Source organism: Pholcus phalangioides, unplaced genomic scaffold (genome assembly GCF_987345545.1).
Source record: "Pholcus phalangioides strain wild (caught in Gottingen) unplaced genomic scaffold, Ppha-v1.0 ptg000021l_1, whole genome shotgun sequence".
NCBI lineage: Eukaryota > Metazoa > Arthropoda > Arachnida > Araneae > Pholcidae > Pholcus > Pholcus phalangioides.
Window position 1 is genome coordinate 11,384,727 of NW_028301614.1, and position 22,222 is coordinate 11,406,948.

The 22,222-nt window shown below is 34.3% G+C and overlaps 1 protein-coding gene across 7 annotated transcripts in view; it reads right to left on the reverse strand.

Annotated features, from left to right (window-relative positions):
* Positions 1 to 1,194: 1,194 nt before the first annotated feature.
* LOC149070612 (CXXC motif containing zinc binding protein) overlaps positions 1,195 to 22,222 on the reverse strand; it is a 28,770-nt gene continuing 7,742 nt past the window's right edge. Inside the window, exons 1-8 of one of the 7 annotated variants that reach the window (XM_089249008.1) lie at positions 21,837 to 22,211; positions 18,405 to 18,475; positions 14,348 to 14,431; positions 12,015 to 12,071; positions 10,929 to 11,010; positions 8,960 to 9,069; positions 7,173 to 7,238; positions 1,195 to 1,406 (exon numbers count right to left, since the gene is read on the reverse strand). In XM_089249008.1, coding sequence (XP_089105134.1) covers positions 1,329 to 1,406; positions 7,173 to 7,238; positions 8,960 to 9,069; positions 10,929 to 11,010; positions 12,015 to 12,071; positions 14,348 to 14,431; positions 18,405 to 18,407 — 480 coding nt within the window. In that variant the 5' untranslated portion in view covers positions 18,408 to 18,475; positions 21,837 to 22,211 and the 3' untranslated portion in view covers positions 1,195 to 1,328. Of the gene's footprint in view, positions 1,407 to 4,347; positions 4,421 to 7,172; positions 7,239 to 8,959; positions 9,070 to 10,928; positions 11,011 to 12,014; positions 12,072 to 14,347; positions 14,432 to 18,404; positions 18,476 to 21,679; positions 21,771 to 21,800; positions 22,212 to 22,222 lie in introns of those variants that run through there. The other 6 variants (XM_089249007.1, XM_089249009.1, XM_089249010.1 and 3 more) reach the window with 6 other exon arrangements.

Below are 22,222 nucleotides of genomic sequence, written 5' to 3' on the forward strand. Positions count from 1 at the left end.
CGATTCCCCTGAAAGATAATCCACAATCTCGGTAGGCCACTATCCTTCCTCTGTCGAACTCGGATACTTGATCAAAAGATGATCTCTGTTTTCTACGAGGCATAATTGATCGTTTTTTTTGAAAAAACCACAAGAAAAACACAATTGCCGTACTTCAAATCGTCGAAATCTCCAAGCCTTAAATAGCGCTTTGAAGTGGCGCCACAGGCGCGCGTGATGTGCGTCTGTGCTGAAATTCTAATCATTTGCATATCTCACCTCCGCTAATGCATGTTGTAAATTTCATATTATTTGCATGCTTCCTTCAGGGTGTTGCATTTACGGTGGCCAGCAGTGTATATATAGAGAGCCATTATACCACAAGTTAGGGATGTAAAAAAATCAGCACATCAAACATTGGTCAGGGATCTCCAACCACTTCACAAATTGACCACCTAAGCCTGAATCATTTCTGCAAATTGGACTTTGGCCAAAACTCTCTGCCAATATCGCAAATTGGCCGCACTTCAGGCTTTGACAGCAATATATGCACAGTAAAAGTTTGCTATAATGAGAGCTTACAATCATGCAGAAAATTGTTGTTGCAATGTTGTATAAAAATTTCATCTGTATATTTGAATATCTTTAAGATTATATTTCATTCTAATATTAACAAATAAACTGAACCCCAGTTATGAAATTGATTTTCAATCTCACAACAATTGATTATTTGAAGATTTTTTCGCTTAAAATTTTATATTATTAAAGTGATTTAGTCAAACAATTAAAATTTTCAATTATTATATCACTGCTCAAGTCTAAAAATAGGAAGAAAGAAGGTAAAAACTGACTTTTCTGTATCCATTCATGGTTAGAAGTACCTCAGATTTGTTTCTACGAGGAGAATGTACAATGAAAAACATCATAAATAGTTTCATTCTTGAGGAAAGGGGAAAAAATTTATGAGTTTTTTTATTTTTTTTTTCAATATGGTAAAAGCTTTCAAATTTTTAAATCAGTATAACCAAACATTTTATGTATTTTTAACATTAGCTCTTTGGCATTCACTTACTAATTGTTCATTATAGCAAGATTTTTGTTATAAGCTGTCCGCCTACTTGCATTAAAACTGCAATTACTCTTCAGATGCAGAAAATCTCTTTATTCTGATTAACTTCAATGCATCGCTAAAAAAAAAAGACGAACAGTCATAAATATAATTAACTGTGAAGAAAACACATTTATTAAATATTTTTCATTATCATATCATTTTATATCATACAAAAGACCTTTCAGTCACAGTCGTGTTCCTTAATATCAAGACATCTCCTCCATAGTCACTGTCTGTGCTATAAAACTTTGAATTGATGTTCCACTTCATAGATACCAACAGATTGCTGTGATCTTTCATCATAGTCAACCCACTCCTAGAAAATAAGAACAAAATTTGTGAAGTTTCAAAACATTTTGCATATCAAATCATAAGGAGCAAAAAGAACCTTTATGATTTATAGGAATGAATAAAGAAAAAGCTCTTCATTTTCAAACATTGAATGATTGAACTTGATCATTGCTCTATTTTTAAATTTATTCTGCAACTGGTTAAATACAGTCAAACATCTCTAGGTGGATACCAATGGGATCAAAAATATGATATTCACTTCAGCAGTTCATCGATTTACACAATCATGTAAAGTTCAATGAAATTACTTTTTTTTGTCATGTACTCAGTTACAAAATTATGGAAATATAGTTTAACCCTTTCAGACCCTGGTGCCACAAATGTACGGATTGCTTTTTCTCCCATCAATCTTGGAAACACAAATATACTAAGTTCTGAATGGTAAATCTTCCTTCCAAGTAGGAAGTCAAGACAAAACATGAAAATGCTTTTAAAATATTAAAATATAACACTGAAAAGTTATAGAAACAAGTGTAGACTGTTTTCAATAACAAATAATTGGCGCATATTTCAATAAAATATGTGGGTACTAATTTGTGTACATAATTAAGAAATATTTAAGAGTAAAAAACTTCCTAATGAAATTCTAATTACATGATTTAAAATAACAAATTTCTCTTTCAATTTTGTGCAGACTGGTGGGGGCTTTGCTGAGATTTTTCATACTTTTAGTCCCAATTGTAGTGAGTTTGTAGAGTGAAAAAATAAAAATGAAGAAAATCGTTCTAAGCCCCTGTGGGGATCCAGTTAGTCATTATCAGTAAGTCTGCAAATGCTCATCCCCTGGGAAAAGCCCAGACGTGCTACAAAAGTAATAGAATTATTTTTCCTAACCCACCTATCTCAAAACTTCTCAATTTTTCACTTACCGAAAATAGTTTTTTTTTTCCTGAAGATCTGGCTATTTTTTGGTCCACCTGTAGCTCGCGTGTTTCAGGACTGAAGTAAAAAAGAAGAAAAGAAAAGGAAACAAGACTAGAAAACGATGATTCACCTTATTCCATGGTTTGTGCTTTAGTTTGTGCATTACCAAGAAAACTGAAGGGTGTACATTTGCCTCTTCCTCGCAAAAAATTACACGGCCCTTTGCTATGGATATGTATAAGTGAAAAGGCAGCGTGACTACTGAATCGCATGAAATCCTTATAGAACCTTTGGGGGAATACAACTGATCCTCCTCCAGCTGATCTTACCAGCAGAAGAAAGCTCAAAGTCGAACTTCTTCAAGTGAACAAATTTTAGCGAAAGGATATTTGAGAAAAAAAGAAATTAATCTCAAAAAAAATTAAGGCTTAATAAAGAAAAAAAGTTAGGTAACTGGAGTTATGATTGCTTGAAGGCTCTTGGGAGGAGCGATCGCCCCATCACATATTGTTTGAAGGCTCTTATGGGGGGCGATCGCCCCTCCTTGGATCCGCCACTGTGTATCTTACATATTTTACTTACAAATTTGGAAGACAAATGTCAGTACCATTTTAATATAAAACGAGAACGTTGAACAACATAAATACATTAGGGCCATGGATATATATAATATACAAAATACATATAATATACACAACATATTCTGGCATATGGATGCATAATTTCTAATTACTGTGATTAGAAATTCCTCAGATGAATGTTGACAAGGTGCATGTATGCTTAAGTAATAATAATAATCACACTTGATACAAATAAATGCAGAATGTTTTTACTCTTTATAATACAGGGCATATACACTGAGAATCAAAGTAAGTAAAAAAAACGTCTTTTTGGTTGAAACCAGGTTTTTTTTTGGTTTTAATAACATTTACATTAAATACAATAAAATTTCAGAAAAAGCATTCAAACTTCTAATAATTAATTAAAATAAAATGTTTATTAATATAATTAACACAATTCCCATATTAATTAATCTATAAATATTTATTATATTTTAATAAAAACCAACTTTCACAATTTAGTTATTTTATAACTCAAGGAAATATTTTGTGTCTTAATGTTATTCAATAACTATTAACCACATAATAAACATGTTTTCCTTAGTTACTCTTTCAATATGCATATTTTGCAAAAAATATGATAAAAATTAAGAAATTACAATGTGTTTAATGAAGCCTAATTAATGCAATTTAATTAGCAATGATTTACAATATGGGTGGTTATAACTAAAGTTTTGATTTCAAACACTGTAAAATAAAAACCACTGGTCAGGATGACTTGAAAATGTATATGAATGTTCCTGAAGCAATGGAATTTTGTATGGCTAAGAGGAAAAAATACTTAAAAATGTAAGATAGATGACACTGTACTCATCTAGCACATGGGAAATTTGCTCGCAGAATGGATATGACAGCCAGTCAAGGCAAAATGATAATGCAATTAAAATGGCATGATTTTGGAATTCATGGAAACATTACAAAAATGAAGTCATTTAAACAAACAACTACAACTTCCACAAGAAATGTTAAATATGTTGTCCACCATGTTCTGGCTGTGAAGTGGAAGAACAAAAGTGCTTGTTCAACAACAGATCACAGTAGGCCTATGCCATGGTAATGATGTGGATGTGCTTTCAATTCACCAAAGTTTGAAAATCAACCACTGAACATAACATTTTTGAGTATTCCCAAAGTCAAAAGTTGCAAGGGTTACAGTAGCATTCACCTGTCAGGTGAACACGATGACCAAGTGTCGTGTCATCTTGCTATTGTCAGTATGGTTCTCAGGGGTCTGTCCAGCCAAAATTTGGGTCAGTTTTCCAGAACCTTCACAAAATAAAAATTAATGAAACCATAAATTTGGAATTTCATTTCTTTTGTGATAGATTAATTAGATTACTTTGCTTCTTATAAAATTACTTATTTTTCACAAAATTAATGATCCTCTTCATAAAAATAACATAAATTTTTATAAAAACAGACCCCTGGTTCTTCAGCAGTTGCTTCACTGGTGTTGCAATGTGCATCATGATAAAAGATGTGCTATCCACCAGGGCTGGACAAATAAAAAAAAAATTTAGGTGCCAACCAAATTCGTTAAGAGTGAAGCATGTTTTTCCACACAAAACAGTCCTAAGTAATGGTTTTTTTTTACTTTTCCGGGACTTTATGGCCCATGTTGGAAGACACATTATTATTACGAAATCAAAAAAGTTGACCAGTACTTACACATCATTTTAACAAGGATGCATATAAAATTTTAGGTGCCAAAACTGATTTTATAGTCACCCCGGCATCTCTGGGATTTGTCCAGCCTTGCTATTCACACACTGACGCTGTTGAAATGCCGAAATGATGTGGTCGCGCAAAATAAATTATACCGCTGGCCAAGTACAGCATCATCTACATATACATTTTATAAAGTTGTTTCTTTCTTTCACCAAAGAAAATTCCATTGATCAATTTCATTGATCCAACGATAATTCCTGTCGTTATATCCCGGATTCTATTTTTATCTTTCCCAATATAATTCTGTCAGACAGATGACAACAATGATATGGCAACTATTTCATTTACTTAAGGCTTTTATTAAAGCGTTAATCTTTATATTTTACAACAAAACATTTTAAGTCTGCACAACCTACATAGGTAAATTTTTTTTTAGAGTTTTAACATTAATATATCACAGATTCAAAACGTTCTCGCCCAATCGGCCCGTCAATTACACCATTCAGGATGTCACTGTCACAAGAATGAACAGTTAACTTCTTGATTGATCCGTCGATCTCCAGGAACTTTCCGAAAGAAAACTCCATAGGAACTGCATCATACATCCGAAGAGGCTACACCACGACGAACCCGACAAATATGCCATCACAGATGAGAGCCGACATCTCATAGAAACTTCGACACAGACAGAGAGATTTTTGACTGGAAGGTGAAGAGTATGATCAATGGATCGAACGGTGCCGAGGTACCCAGCTAAATTTTCAACTCATGAGTTCTGGAATGAGGTGGTATGAAAACATGCAACATCCAAAGATCAATGTGTCTGTTCACTGCACACTACCGGCATATAAGGGAAAATTCCTTATCTCACATTATTACCAGAACCAATTTGTATCGAGCTTTGGTGGCACTAGAATCAACGTAACATTTGACAAATTAATTTACATATTCACATGAACTTGAATAATATTGTACAACTATGGTAGTCGGCATCTGGCAACACAAAAAACAGTGAACATCGAAGACCTGACCAGGGTCCGCAACATTAGGCCTATTTTGGATTGTATAAGAACATGACATTATAAACCGTGAGATGGTCCTAGGCCTACCGATGGTGTGAAGGTCAAATATTGTAAAAAATGTTTAACATTATGCTTGCAAAACATTATTATTTCTCAATGCAAAAAATTATTTCTCAATGCAAAACATTATTATTTCTCAATGCAAAACATTATTATTTCTCAATGCAAAACATTATTATTTCTCAATGCAAAACATTATTATTTCTCAATGCAAAACATTACCATCATAATCTCTAACTTTGGCGATGACTCTGCATGGTCCCCACCTGCGAACCACGGGACCCAATTAACGATAATACGATAATTCAAGGGTACTCCCATCACATTACACTTCATGCAATGGACCCATGCAAATTTTCAAACCATTCTGATCAACACTTCTTATTCATGTTTTGCAATCAGAACTTTAATTATAATTACCCTGTATATAGCCGATTATTTTTCATAAATCACTTACTACTGTTCATCCTAACCAAATGGTGACCCAGTCCATATTTCAAGGAATTTCTAACTGAAAATTATTTAGACAGGGATCACTGATCACTTCACGAACTTGCCAATCTCAGGCTTTTACTACTGTACAGTAGAACCTTGATTAACTGGGGGTAATGCTGAAAATATGTAAAAATAATAATAATAATTCAATATTAAGCCTGGTGGCAATATACAGTATGAGATAAGTATACGTATGCAGATAAGGCAGGAAAGGCGACCAATCAACGTAACTTGATGCGGTCAATATCAACTATACATGTATAAGACAATATGTATCTAAGAAAGCTGTTCAATCAGTTTCTTCTGCTACAGTGGAAGGTTATCATGACTTGAGTAACTTTGAACATGGTTTAGTAGTCAGCGCTAGTGAGATGGATCACAGCATTTCCGAGGTAGAGATGAAGTTTGGATTTGGATACACACAATATTCTCTACTATGAATATAAGGAATCCGAGGAAAAAATCAAACCTCTGATAGCGGTGAAAGTGAGGAAAAGACCCTGAAGAAGTAGGACCATTGATGGCTGACAAGAATCACTTCACAAGATAAACATGCAGCACTGCCTCAAATCATTACAGATTTCAATGTTGGGGCATCAGTACATGTCAGCTTGCAAACGGTATAGCAGCCCCTCATTGATATGAGCTTTCAAAACCAAATGCTTTGACCAATTCTTTATGTATCAGTTCTTCTGGCTTCTCAGTGTAATTACAGTCAATCCTGCTTATAACGTTCTCGCTTAGTGCGACTTATTTTTGTAGTCCCACAACTCTAACTAATCCTCATTAAGAGATTTTCCCGTTTAAAACTTTTTTCCCACTTACAATGTTTTATCATGGCAAATTTTTTAAAAATGTTATAAGTAGGACCCACTGAGCATGACTTCCACTCTGGCAAATAAGAAAAATGCCATATCACCACATTCATTAAAATCACAATTTTTGATACTGTAGAAAACATTGCTTTAAATTTTTGAAACAAAAAACTCCAGATTCATTTACCTTCTCTTCCAAATTAACCTCAGGAAATACTGTTCCTGTATCAAGTCCTTTCGCCACAAATCCACCCTGATATTCAGTAGAAAAGAAAATTAAAAAGTGTTTTCCATCATTCAAAATGTTTAGTAAAAAAAATTATATGTGAGCAAACATTACAAAATTGCAATGAAAACTAAATTTAAAAAAATTAAAAATTTCAGAAAGAATGCTCAAACTTCATTGTCACTTATTTTACAGATAACGGCATCTGTAACTAATGGAGAGATCCTGTACAAGTACCATATTCTCCACATAGCCACCATGCCATTAAATTTTTGAATTTTGTAGTCTGATTGATTCTCAGCATGCAGAGAAAAACAAGGTTCACATTTCTTTGGTATAATGTCCATAAATTTGTTCATTTTTTAAACAAGGCGTGCAGAAAGAAATAAGCTGAAATTCACCTATTCAGAGTTGAAAATGTGTTATTGTTATAATGGAATAGTACCCAGTAATAAAATAATGCAATTATATTTATACAATACAAGAAAATTTGTATAAAAAAAAATGCAGTATGCTATGTAACTGCACGTTTTGACATGAATATATTTTTTGTGGCCTTAAATCATGTGGTAGGTACTGACTTGATGAGAGAGAAATTGGTATCATCGGATCTGTTTTTGGAACAGCTAACAGATGATTTAATGTTGTCTGTGTTTGCATTGTTAATTTTCTGAGATATAGCTTAAAAACATTTTGTTACGAATGCAGGCCGCAAGTTGGTGCCCAGGCCCAAAGATGTATTAGCGTCCATAGGCTATCATCAGATTTGTCTGTGGAATATCTAACAGAAGATACCATTATATTTTATTTGCATTGCAAACCTCATGAGATATAATATAAAATAGTTTTGTTATGAATAGGGACAACTGGTGTGGTGCCAAGATCAGAAGCGGTATTAGAACCAGAGTGGTATCATCAGATTTGTCTCAGAAATGCTTATCCAGCAACACCATTGGCTTCTATTTGTGTTGTGAACTTCTCAAGAGATAGTGTAAAACAATTTTGTTACAAATGCAGGCTGCGAGCCTGGTGCCCAAATTCGAAGAGTATTAAAACCACAATTTGAATAAGGCTACATAAATATTCATCTCATATACTTGTCAGCAACTTTTTTTGGAAAAGACATTTTAATTCACTGCAGACTGGCTGAAGTTCTTCGTTTCCCACCAATTGTTATTTGAGTAGCATCATTGAATTTGTCTCATAAATGCCTATCAGAGGACATTGGCTTCTATATAACCTCTTGAGATATAACATAAAACAATTTCGTTATGAATGCAGGCAGCGAGCCTAGTGCCCAGACTGGAAGAGGTACTAAAACCAGAGTTCTCATCATTGGATTTGTGGTAACAAGATCTACCCATAAACATCAAATCACTGATAGAGTCTGAATAATTCCTGAGATATGGGCATTCAGATTATTTCATTATGAAACTTGTTGCGAATGCCAGATGATTTTAAAGATGTGTTCATGTCAAAAAATAACTTTTCTTCACATTTCATTAAAAATAAAACTTTGGTTTAAAAATGAATAACTGAAAGTATAGGAATCATGAAAATGCTTTTTCGATATGAATAAAGAGTTTCATTAAATTCTTGGATGTAATTTAAAACTTACAAAAGGCAATGCATTTAGTCCAAAGATCACTGAATTAAAAAATGGTTCATGTGATAACATAAGCCAAACATTACACAAATTTATGGGAAAGATTCTGAATAAGAGCATTCAAAACTTCAACTTAACTTACACGAGGAGAAAAATCAGTTATCTCAATGCCACGGCAGTCAAATTCAGCTATTATTTTGAAACTCTCACTATCCTCTTTTGAATATTTTTTTATGGACTCTGGTATGATGGCTAAAAAAAAATATTGATATAAAAAACTTTTTACAAAAGATACGTCAATATGCAGTGTGAATATATCAAATTCCATGTAATAGCAAAACAAATGAAAGAAAAACATTTTCCCATCTTTTTTTAATCATAAAATATGCACAGTACTGATTCAAATGCAATTGAACTTAGCTGATAAAAGAAGCAAAAACTATTTGTTGTAGTAATATAGTTTTCTCGTATATCAATATATAGCAATTGCTCTTATTGGTCGTTACTTGTTAAATCAGTGAAAGAATGAAATTCTGTGGAAATTTAAAAAAAAGTAGCATCCCGCAAACCAATCCACAGACCAACTTTTCTAAACCATCAGCATTCAACATTTCACAGAACATTCTATACTGGGAAAAAAAGGTTTATATAAAAGTATGTCTTAAGCTTTTAAAAATACATTAAAAGTTAGATATAATGAATTTGACTTATAACAATAATCTTGCTATAACAAGTGATGTGCAAGTGATTATCAAATAGCTAATGTTAAAGATACAAAAGAAAAAAATTGGTTATAGCAAGCTGAAATTAAAAAGCTTTCACTATACCATCAACAAAAATTCTTCAGAAAGGTCAGTTTTCCCTTGCCCTTGAGGAATTGGACTAAAAGAATCAAATATCATCACACATGCTCCTTGTAGACATTATTAAGAGGTATTTCTACCAAAGAATGGACTTAAAGTCACATTTTTCACCTTCTCTTCATATCTTTAGGCTTTCCAACTGTACATAAGATTTTCGATTTTATTCGACTTTTGTCTCTCTCTATGACTAAGAGACCACAGTCATGCCAGAGCTTATTTACTGGCCATGCAGTGATATAATAACTAAGAATTTTAATTAGTTTATGGGTTAAATCATTTTGATAATATGAAATTGTATGTAAAAAAATCTATATAAGAGAATCACCAAAAATTTATTTCACAACTGAAGTTCTGCTCATTTGCAGGCAGACAAAATTATTTAAAACACATTTCAATGAGGACAAATCAGCAATTTTCAACAATTTGTAACCTGACAGAGAAAAGAAATTTATATTTGTTATAACGAGAAGTCTGTTAAAATGACAATTTTTCCCCATGATTCTGATCAGGTTGCAATCCCTGGTTACAACAGACTTAGCCTATACTGTAATTCAGTGATTTTGGAATTGTTTTCATGCATGTTAATTTTTACAAAAAAAAATTGTTTGACCAAAAAAATTTGTAGTTTCGACTTTAACCTCTTGTGCTGGAAATTAATTGGCAGAAGCCCATGACTAACACGTCCAAAGTGAACTTTTATTTGTAATAATTTATATTAAAGTTTTAAGCAGATTTTGTGTAAAAAATCCATATATATATATATATAGTCACACTATTTAGATAAATATAAGTAAGATTTACCCAATGTTTAAAACATTTTATCAATAATTCTGTACAGTATGATAAACTTCAAAACAATGAAGAATATGCAATGCAACGATTCATTTTAGGATCTAAATAAATATAATAATAGATAAAAATAATGCTTAATAAAAAATAATAAATGTACTATTACTGACTTGGTTGTTATTTATTGTACCGCAATAAAACAAATAAAATTTTACAGTAAATGCAGTTCTCTGCAATAGCACTACTGATTGCATGCTCGAATATCGCTTTGCTGTAATACCTACTTACTTATTATAAACAGTAAATTTAGTAGACGTGCATAGCACATCATTGCCACTTTAGAAGCAGATAACAAGCGATGGGCTTCGCACGTCTTTCCAGCACAAGAGGTTAACTAGTCAAACAATTGTTAGATGAAAACAAAATATTAAAAATATTTTCATAGGAAAAAAATCTCACCAATTGAATTTTGTCTCGCACAAAGCTTGCACTTACTAACGAAATTTGCATCACCCCTTCCACCTTTCAGAGGGAAACTTTCCTGTGCAATAAAACAATAGTGTGAAATAAGTGATACTACACTTTCTCATCAAATGTTTAACTTCAAATTCACAATATCACGATGAATAACAGAAGATAATGATGCATGAAATTGCTAAGGATGCTGGCATTTCAAATGGCAGCATGCATGATAGGCCTATCACATGTAAAAATTGTCTGCAAGATGGGTGTCACATTTGCTCACACCTGATCGAAAATGTCAACAAAATGAACTTTTGCAAGGATAGCTTAAAGCTGTTTCAACAGAATTTATAGGAATTTTCAAATTGTATTTCACCAGTGGATGTGACAGTAGTTCGCCATTACTAAGTAAGCGTTGACCAAGGAACATTATAGAAAAATAGGTTCAGATTCGGCAGAAAAAAACAAAAGGTAGCCTAAAGCAGAATAGATTTTCTGCGATGTCCATGGCATATAACCCTCAAAAACTTCCTAAAAATAACAAAATAATTCTCAAGTTGATAATGCACCTTTGCTGGATCACTTAAATGACAGAACAAAGAAAAAGCGACCACACATTTATATAGCAAGAGAGAAACATTCTTTTTCCACTATGGTATCACTTTTTTAATATTGCAACAAAATTGTACAATTTATGATTAGCTCCTTAAAAATTCTTCTCATTCTCCAGGTTTGTCAAGCCCTGTGTGATGGCCAATGTCTGAAGCCGACATTTTTTTTAATAGCCAGCAACTTTAGACATTGGCAGTAACACGGTAGTTCTCAAATTTTTGTCCTCTGTGGTTCCCTTTAACCTGGTCGACATGTATCCATAGCTCCCCAGAATAGTCTAACAAGGAACTGCTTCATGGTATTGAATAAGCACACATTAATTAAGCCACTTCACTGCAGGTTCCTGACAATAGTTGATGGTGCCCCAAGGAGCCATGGCACACACTTTGAGAACCACTGCTGTAAAATATGGGTTAAATTATTATATATACCAAGCAAAAAAAAATCCTTATTCAAATTCAAAATACTCACTGCCAAGGTAATATATTGCCATTTGTCAGGTACTTCCCCACAATTAGAGCATTTAATCTGAAAAGAATAATTTTTTAACTGATGCAGTCATTTGTCATTGAAAATGTTCTGAAAAGTTTATATAATTTAAATCATTTGATCTCAGGTGTACTAATTAATACTTTTGACAATGACACAAAAGCAACTTCAGAGAATTTACAGTAAATTTGTCCTCATCTGATTTCGGACTTCATTTCATCAATACTTACTGGTATCGAGTTCAAAATTTTGTTTAAAATAATGAACACATTAAGTCACAGTGATCAACACAGCTCAAACAGAAAGTCTATTGTCACGGCTGATGTTGTGCATGATGGTGCTTTGCAGAGCATGATTTTTGCATGTTCAGCAAGGGTACTTGCCCAGGCCCCATGTTTTTGGGGTGGACCTAAATTTCTTTTAATATATATTTACTTTTTTTTGTTATAAAACTTTTGAAAATCAAAAAATATCCCAAACTCACATTTGTACTCTTTCTAATGCCCATTTATTTACAAACATTATCAAATATTGATTTCAACAAATCAAGCGACTTTTATTTTTCTGCTGCTCCTTGAATTTGAATCCTTTTGTTTCATTAACTGATATGTTGAAGCATTGCATAACAACTTTAATAGTGAAGTTTAACAGTCTTTACACTCAGTAGTAATACTCCTCTATATTAGCAACATGTATTAGAAAAAGAAAAAAACAACTGCTTCTAGTGTAAAACTGCAAAATATATTAAATGTAGCTCCATCTTCAAGTTGATTTAGAGAATTAGACACAATTTTTTAGCCTTAGCAGCCTTACTTTTTCTTTTTTTTAAACATTTCCGTAGTTTTTACAAATGCTGTAATACAGAACTTCATTGCTTTCTTAGATTAGTTTTTGACTTCTTTGTAAGAAAATTCAATGTGACTTTATTCTTCACTTTTTCACCAATGTCTACATTCATGGGTTAACCAGAACTCTTTTTAGGTGAAGAAAGCGTATGTGAACTTCATTTGGGCATGGTGAAAGATTTTATATTGATATTTCAAAAAAAAAAATACTGCTGGGGGGCATAAATCTTCAGCATGAAAAGTCTTTGAGATTTCAGAACTTCAGCTTTCAAAAATTCTGTCTGATGAAAAAATTACCACAAACACACTCACACAAATGTACTCTATGAATTAGTGGCATTTGCATCTCCAATTGGTAGGTGCTAATGAAGTCATCCAAAACTCCAGCTGCAGCAAAAAGGCAAAAGCTAGCAGGCCCGTCATTTGGGGGGGGGGGGGCCCCGGCTTTCGAAAATACACTAAAAATGGTATACAAATATATATATATACATACATTGAGTGCATGTGCTTTGCCCCCCCCCCCCCCCCCCACTGGAAGAAGTTGAAATGACGGCCCTGAAAGCTAGTGTCCTAACAAAATTACTGCTTTTTACAATAAAAGAAATGTTCAAATTTTTTTGTATTGTAATTTTTTTATGTTTAAATGTAGGCTGCATGTTATATTTTGGAAAAGATCAATAAAACACGGAATAAAGAAAAGAATCACTAAAAGTTAGCTAACTACGAAAAGAGACATTTTGCAAATGACATATCTGAATCAAACTTCAAATTATCCATGACCTCAAGGAAAAAATACAATTAAACAAATAATTTTGAAATTATGAAAAATAGGGGAAACTCACGGGGAATTCTCAATATTTGAATTATTCAAAAATTTAAATTAGCCAAGTTCACCTGTATTATGTGGATTCATGAAAATTGTAATTTACGTTTTCTTTTAAATAAATTTTGATGATTTAGGATTATCTCTTGAGATATCCAATCACCCCCCTCCTGTATTTGGCTATGATAGGGGGAGTGATTACCCCCGAATGGTGATGCTAAAGGGGGGTACATTTTGGGGAAACCAAAAACACTATCATAACCAAAAGACTATAGCTGCCTGGCAATCTAGTGGTTAAGGAGCTAGCTTCTGACTGTACAGGTCTGGGTTCAAATCCCAGGTTGGGCATGGATGTCTACTAACACTAACAAATTCCCTGGACAGATCGTAAAAATTTCTTGGGAATACTTGTTGATGACATTATTTAAAATATTAAAAAAAAATTGACATTTACAGCGTGAAGGGGAACGACAAAATTACTTTCCCCGTTCCTGACAAAAATGACCCAGACATCTAGTTATTGATCCAGAAAAGCACACCAACAGTCCTGCACACCAAAGATCCATTCTGGTTACTTTTGTTTCATTGCCTTCATTTATTTATATTCTGCATATGATAAATAATGCAAAAAAGGAGGCATCTTTTACCTTTACATACCACCGAAAATCATCACCTTGAGGTGCAACGCTGTCGATATTCTCTAAATTTGCTTTCAGTAGCAAACCCAATTTCTGAAAAAAAAAAAATTATTAAAATATAATTAGGCTTTTTCCGCTAGTTTTTTTTTTATTCCTACCAACATTCAAATTTGTGGCAATATAGTAAGCAGTATATGTATTCCTTAAATCACCAAGATCAGATGGCCTTCTAAATGAATTTCTCCTCACCCTACCCAGCCTAAATTTTGACTAAGGCTCATGAAAATGGATAATAACAGGCTTCCTAAAATATGTTTCTCTTCACAAAGTTAGGCACTAGATATTTGGAATCTGCCTCAATGGTCCCCCTTGTGCCGTGCCGTTTTTGACTCCATTTTGCACACCTTTATTGATCACTAGATCCATGAGGACAGACTGAATCTGCTCTCATCAACACGCTACCAAACTGATAACATTTTCGAATATAATATTCTAATCCAACCTTATTTACTATATGATATTCCTTTCTGCTTTTATATAAGCCTTGTTAGACTAAGAATCTCCCCTTTTGTGCTCTATACATCCAAAGGTCTCCAGTTCAAATTCTCACCTGAAGACCATGTTCATTCTTTAATTCCATACATGGCCGCAGTGATACCTTTTAAAAAATTGATTGCAGATGGCAGGACTACACATAACAAGCATTACACAGAAACAAACTTCAACGAAGGTTCACTATACATGCATATGCATTCCAACATGTACCAATTCATTAGAAGTTCCGCAGAGGAATATGGATGAGGTGCATGTCTGGTTTAGTAGTAGTAGTGATACCTTTCATAATTTATTTAAATGTAATTTCTTTGCCACCCAAAGGTCCACTCTAAGCACTAAATATAATTTTAACCTTTACGAATACACAACTTTTGGAGACTCTTTTCGAACCCTTCTTGAGAATTCTGTCATGACATTTTCCACTACATCGAAAATACAGTCAAACCTCCTTAATGAGTCACTCTTGGGAGAGCAAAAATATGACTTAGTAAGCAGAGTGACTTGTTAAACGGAATAAGCCATAGATTACTAATTCCTGCCTGAGGACAATTGGGACTTTCAAAAAAGTGATCTGGTAAGCAGAGTGACGTGTAAACCGGGTGATGCACTAATGAGGTTTGACTGTACTATGAAAATAATCATGTTCATTGAAGTCCACAATTAACTCCCCTTATCAAATCACTACAAATTTTAATGTTGCGGCATCAACAAGTCTCAACATGTGAACTGTTCAATGGTCTCTTTTTGGTATGGGCTATGACTGCTGGGCAAAATCTAGGTGCCTTGCTAGCACTGTCATTGGACTGATGACACGTTGCCTGGTCTGATGAGCCTTGTTTTCAGTTGTATCGGTCTAATGTATGTATACAGGTATGGGGAAAATCCCATAAAATACCATGTCAACAGGAGACTGTTCAAGTTGTTAAAGGCTCTATCTGGTACTGGACAACTAATAAGGGTACAGATGATTCTGAATGGTGACCAGTACATGTGTAAACATTCTTTCCATTACTTACACCCATTCATGTCCTGTGTGCATTCTTCCAAAGCTTAGAGCTTCTGGACTTTATCATGGTAATTTCCATTACACAAATTATTCTCTTCGAAAGGCCAGCAGTGATATATGATACTATGTTTATGGTGGGTGATTCATCTGGATTGATGGAGAAGTTCTAATTGCCTGTGGGGGAATGTCCATGTTCACTTGAACCAGTTAATAGGGCACTGCTTCAAAGTCCCAACTACCACAAACTTAATAAGGACGAAAAAAAGGAACTCAAACGTCCCCTAATTGGCCTCTCTCAAATTCCCTTGACAGCTGCAAAACAGATGCCTCTTCAGAGGATTGTAGAATCATTATTGTCAACGTAAACACAAACAGTGAATATCTGAATTCATTCTTGATTTCTCGAATATGTTTGGATGAATGCAGGTGTCTGGGTTATAATTGAAGTATTTAAATTTTTCAATAGGATGGACCATTAGTTATTAATACACTGTCAATCAACTGCTTCGACAAGGGAAACACCAGTATCGCTTAGTAGGTGCCCAAGCAGTGTGGTGGTAAGATACTTGTCTACCACCATGGAGGTTGTTCTCATGGTCCCAGCTTCGAACCCAAGGAACAATATAGATAAGATATTTTCCCTAATGAGCTTAAGGCACCCACCGATAGACAGCGCCTTCACTTCCAACCCGTCTCATTAATGGCACTAAATTGCAATATAGCAATATGGCCAGAGTTGGTGTTTGGTGAATTAGTATCACTTAGTAAGGGATAATTATATTTTGTGGTGATGCAGGGAGCTTTTCTCTAATGGGGTTGCTAATAAATGGAATAGCTTACCTCTGGGGGGGGTCATGAATTCTAACACAACTGATACGTTTAAGAAGTATGATATACATAGTGGGGGGTAAATCGAGAAGCTATCCATAGTTAGATAAGACAATCATAATATTTTTTATGAATAGTGTATTATATAGAATTTTTTTTGGTGATATATGTGCTTTTTTATATTGGGTTGCTGTATTTTGGTTATTTGACATCCATATTTTTTTATAGGCATAATTTTTTCAGCCACTTCGATGGACAATTTGCTTGTTGTGGCCTTTGTATTTGTATCAAAGCCTCCAATAACAAAAAAATTTACATAATGAATTGAATGTTCTTTTAAATCTGTAACTAAAGGAAAAATAAGTGAAGAATTATATCATGGCTTCATAATTTTTTCATTTGACAAATAAAAAAAATGGAAAAAAGAAATTATAATGAAACACAAGCACTTAGCAGTGATTTGGTGAAGAAACTTTGGTGGATGCAGTTACTATCGCTCATTGATAATAGTAACCAATATTTTTAATTAATTGGTTCAAAACTCAATCCACAGTGGTTTTAAACAATATTTTTTTCAAGGAAACAGTTATTTTTCTGGATATTATGCTGAGGTGAATTTGGAAAGAAAAATCATCCTGTCTCCGCCGGGACTCGAAGCCAGGCCCTCTTGCATAGCGGGCAAGCATGCTACCATCTACACCACTCTGAAGACATTGCCTTGCCTTCCTTATTTCATGCACTGTGGATTGAGGTGCTGAAGTAGACATTAGTAGCCTTTCTTAACTTCAGGAAATGGCCCTCAGCTGGGACGTTTTAGAGAGATGGATGGCTTTCCTCAGCCCAAGATATCAAGGAAGCTGTTATTTTTCTGGTGATTATGCTGAGGTGAACTTGGAAAGAAAAGTCATCTTTTCTCTGCCAGGACTCGAACCCAGGCCCTCTTGCATACGGTGCAAGTATGTTTATGTTTATCAATAAACATAAATATGTTTTTCAATATTTTTTCCACAGCATAGATAACTATGAAGGGACTATATTCTCTAGGCTACCATTTCTCCTCAATGCAAAATTTAACCATAAAGAGACTATAGGTGTGACTTGTATGTTCCAGGAACATTATTTACAGGAAATAGAGATACTAAATATTACACCATGTTAATGAAAGCATTAAACCATTATGTGTTAAATCAAAACAATGTGTATTAAATAAAGAACACAATAACACTGTGGATTTTACATCACCTCACAATTATCTGTAATCAAGAGTCTGTATAGGCCCTTTTTTATGAAAATTATACTTATTTTTGTGAAATGGTCATGAATTAAAAAGTAATTTTGTAAAAAGCAAAAAAATCTTCTTTAATTCATCACAAAAGAAATGAAATGCCAAATTTATGGCTTCAATAATTTGTATTTTGTTAAGGGTTCATTTCTCCAATTTGCAATTTTGTGAAGAGTCTGGGAAAACAGTCCCAAATTTCAACTGGACAGACCTCTAGTAATATTCATTCATTCATTGATTAACATTTGTAAAATCTATAAAGGATTTAAAGATACACTTTTTTGAATAACCTTTTGTAAAAAAAAAATTGAAATCATTAATTACTTTATGCACATGCTGTAAAATCTACTAATTTACAAAATCATCAGACAGAAAAGTAATGAAATTATGCTTACCATTTTTACTTATGATGAATCCTTGATCCAAACCAAAAGAACTGTGACTGCTTAATGAAATAGGACTATATCTGATGGATAAAAAAAATATTAAGTACTTGAAACTATATAATCCATTATATTTCATTTAAATTATCTCAGATCAGATTAAAATTTTCCGAAACTACAATTGCTTTGTAGAAAATTAAACACGACAACAAAAATCATCGTATAATAATGCTACAGTCGTCCCTTGGTATTCGCAGGAGTTATATTCTGAGGGTCACTGCGAATAACACAAACCATAAACTTTTGCTTTTTAGGAATCTCATATTTTGTGTGGAAAAGTAGAAGGGACGTCCTGTTATTCTTGGCGATGTTTTCTGGAACAATATTATGAACATTAATGACTGTTAGCTGTTTCTTCTGTACTTCAGTAAATTTGCTGGAAAGAGGTGACAAGTCTTACTCTAATAATTTTTGTACATGTGAAAAATTTTCTTTGATCACCTGCACAATAATCATTGGATAGTGTGTAGGTAATCCATAAATGTTTACATAGCCCCCTGATCAAGCAGCTGAATGCTAAATAATGAGCTAGGAGACACATCGAGGACTTCAACGCCATGATAATTAGAAGCATTATCCAGTATCCAGAACATTAAATAGCATGTCTTTACTGTCAAGGTACCTTCTGACTTACTTAATGAAACTGTTTAAATCAATCCTTTTCTATTGTTCATACAAAATACTGGGAGATGTGACTTATTCTTTCTCTTCAATCTGCTGAGTTAAAAATGCTGATTACGGTATGCAAGTTATGAAATACACAGCTTGCACAAATTTTCCATTGCAATCACAAGAAAACAGCGCTTTTTATGTCTCAAGTTCTCACAGGTACAGCATTGCATCAGCTGACAGAATTTTGAGTTCTTCTCTCTCAATATATCTGATTTCAGATTGATTGATGCAGTAATGGTGGGCAACTGCAGCACTCAAGTTGACCATTGTCAATATTTCAAATTTTTCACTTGTTGATAACAGTCTTTTAGAAACACTTCCAGAAGCATTGGAAAAACCTTTAAAATGAGTTTTTATATAATGTTTATTTAACATGTACAATTTATACTTTGTTTGGATGCCAGAATAAGCACAACAACAGCGTTTTTCAGAAAACTGGGAACATGAAATCCACAGATATGGAGGGCTGACTTTATTATAAATTACAAAAATAGGCACTGATTGGTTATCAGGACAACTGCCAATCGATGATGAAAAAATCAGCCAAGCCTGCAGTGTTTTGAAAAAAATTGCTGCTACAAAGACAATAAAACACAATATGCAAGGAAATAGTACAAGGTTGATGTCACTCTCCACTATCCATACAAAGGTTCTTCCAGCAGCTGGCTGATGCAAAGATATATTTAGGAAAGAGAAAAAATTCTACTGCCCTTGCGGAAAATCAAACCCACGTCCTCTCTCTAGCTGGGAGAGCCCCCCACTAGACTACAAAGGCAATAAATACCTCAATCTTTCCTTGGAACCTCAATCTTTCTCTTCTACCTCAATCTTTCTCATGTGCACTAAACGGGACAGTACACAGGAGGTTGAACCTAATTCAGGCCAAAGCTCCCAATTGCTGGCACTGCCACCAGATGGCAACTTATCCGAGGATGGTGTCACTCTCTGCTATCCATACGAAGGTCTTTAACAGCCAGCTGATCTTCGCCTCAGCCAGCTGTTAAAAACCTTCGTGTGGATGTGGGCATGGGAATGGCAATTTTCAATTTCACCGACCAATCACATTTGGGCTTTGAGCTTTTATTCTACTTTACTGCACCCCAACTCCGGCTAGATATCACCATACGTCAATTTCCAACCAGTGGAGTTGGGTGGGAAATGAAGGCTCTATCTATTGGGAGTCACCCCAGGCTCGGTAGGTAAGGAACTTGTTTCTAACGTTCTACGCCTGGATTCGAACCCGTGGACCTTGATGGTAACCTCCATAGTGGAAGACTAGCATCTTACCATTGCACCACTCTGGCACCAAGTTTTTATTCTGGCAAACCCAACGCCAACCAAATTTCATGGTACTATCGCTATTCAAAACCATGCTAGCGGCACATTTTGGATGAGAAACTATCATTTCTTTTGCAGATATCACGCTGAATTCTGTCGAAAACTGAAATTTTTTCTTTTTCATCTGACTGAAAAATGCTCAATCATAAAAAAATTGCATGCTGATCACATTATTATTTTTAAAAAAATCCCTTTTTGCGGATGTGTTGAGGATTTATTTATTTTGCAAGCAAGACATCTGAAAGCATGACTTCGTTTCATTTGATCATTTTTGACGCCGCACCACGGTCATTTTCTACACACGAGGGCTAATTAGACTGGGACCTACAATTTATTGTCAATTCCAAAAACAGCAGGCTTGTTTTTTTTAAACTTAATAAGTCCAGATTAATAAGATCAATAAGTCCTTGCTTAGTTTTATACCCATCAATAGGTTGATGTGCTAACCCCTCAGTGGGGGACTCCCTGTAATAGAAATTTTTTCTGCTGTCATGTCGTCATTTCTATTGTACCCGTGTCAAGAAAGTTTTTCTGACAAGGACGAACTGGGTATCAAACTTGCGCCACCCCTAAACCTCCTTCAGTACTTTAGGCACATATCTTATTGACCTGGCCTACTGCACCCAACTTCGTTTCACTCTTGTTGACTTTTCGTCATGCCTTCGGACGTTTTTTTTGCCAAAGCAAAAAATCACCAAAAGAATTATACTATAGCTGTTCCAAATAAACAACTTCCGTTCATAGGACTTCAATGACACTTTGCAATCATGAAAGAAAAGGTAAAAACATGGAGAGCTATAATGAATTTCTTCCATTTGCATTTGGACGAGATATCTCGTCCCTGATCATTAAGGGGGTAAATACATACAAGACGAAAAACTTGAAGTATTATAATTATAAAAGAATGTCTTATTACACACATCGTAAAACAAAATCAAAAATAAAACTGAAATATTTAAAGAAAACTGGTATATGTGATCGTTTATTTTTTATGTGAATCTATGTGCTAAGATAGAGCTCTGAAGTGATCAAATAACCTTAATTATACACTAGATATATGAACAGTGTTCAAAAAAAATTTAACAATGGTGTCCACTTTATAATATAAAAGACTGAAACCACTCATAACTAAGTATAAAGAGTGATTTTTCCATAAAAGTATCTAGTTTTCTCTTGTTTTTTAATGTAGTTAATGATAGATGCAGAGGCAGATTTACGTTTTTGCCGCCTGTGGGCTAAACAAATTTTACCACCCTTATCCCATGGTGCTATAACCAGCTTTGCTCCAGCTCCTGTAAATACATCTGTCTCTTGTATGGTCACTTTTTTTTCACTCACATGCTTGAGTACTCACTAAGTCAATTTCATGCTCACACATTCTCTGGGTCACTCCTCTGGTCAATCACTTGCTTGCATAGTGTTTTGGTCACTCACATGTTTCCACACTCCCTAGGTTACAATTTTGGCCACTCACAAGTTTCAACACTCCCTAGTGCTCTCTTTCAGCTGCTCACTGACCTGGCTCCTTGCTCTCTAAGTCACTCTTTTGGTCATTCACCTGCTTTACACACACTCTAGATCACTCTTTTGGTTATTCACATGCGTGCACACACTCTAGATCACTCTTTTGGTTATTCACATGCATGCACACACTCTAGATCACTCTTTTGTTCATTCACATGCCCTAGATCACTCTTTTGGTCATTCCCACACTTGCACGGGTAGAAGTGCAGTGTCCGGTCCCCCTTAATTCGTCGCCA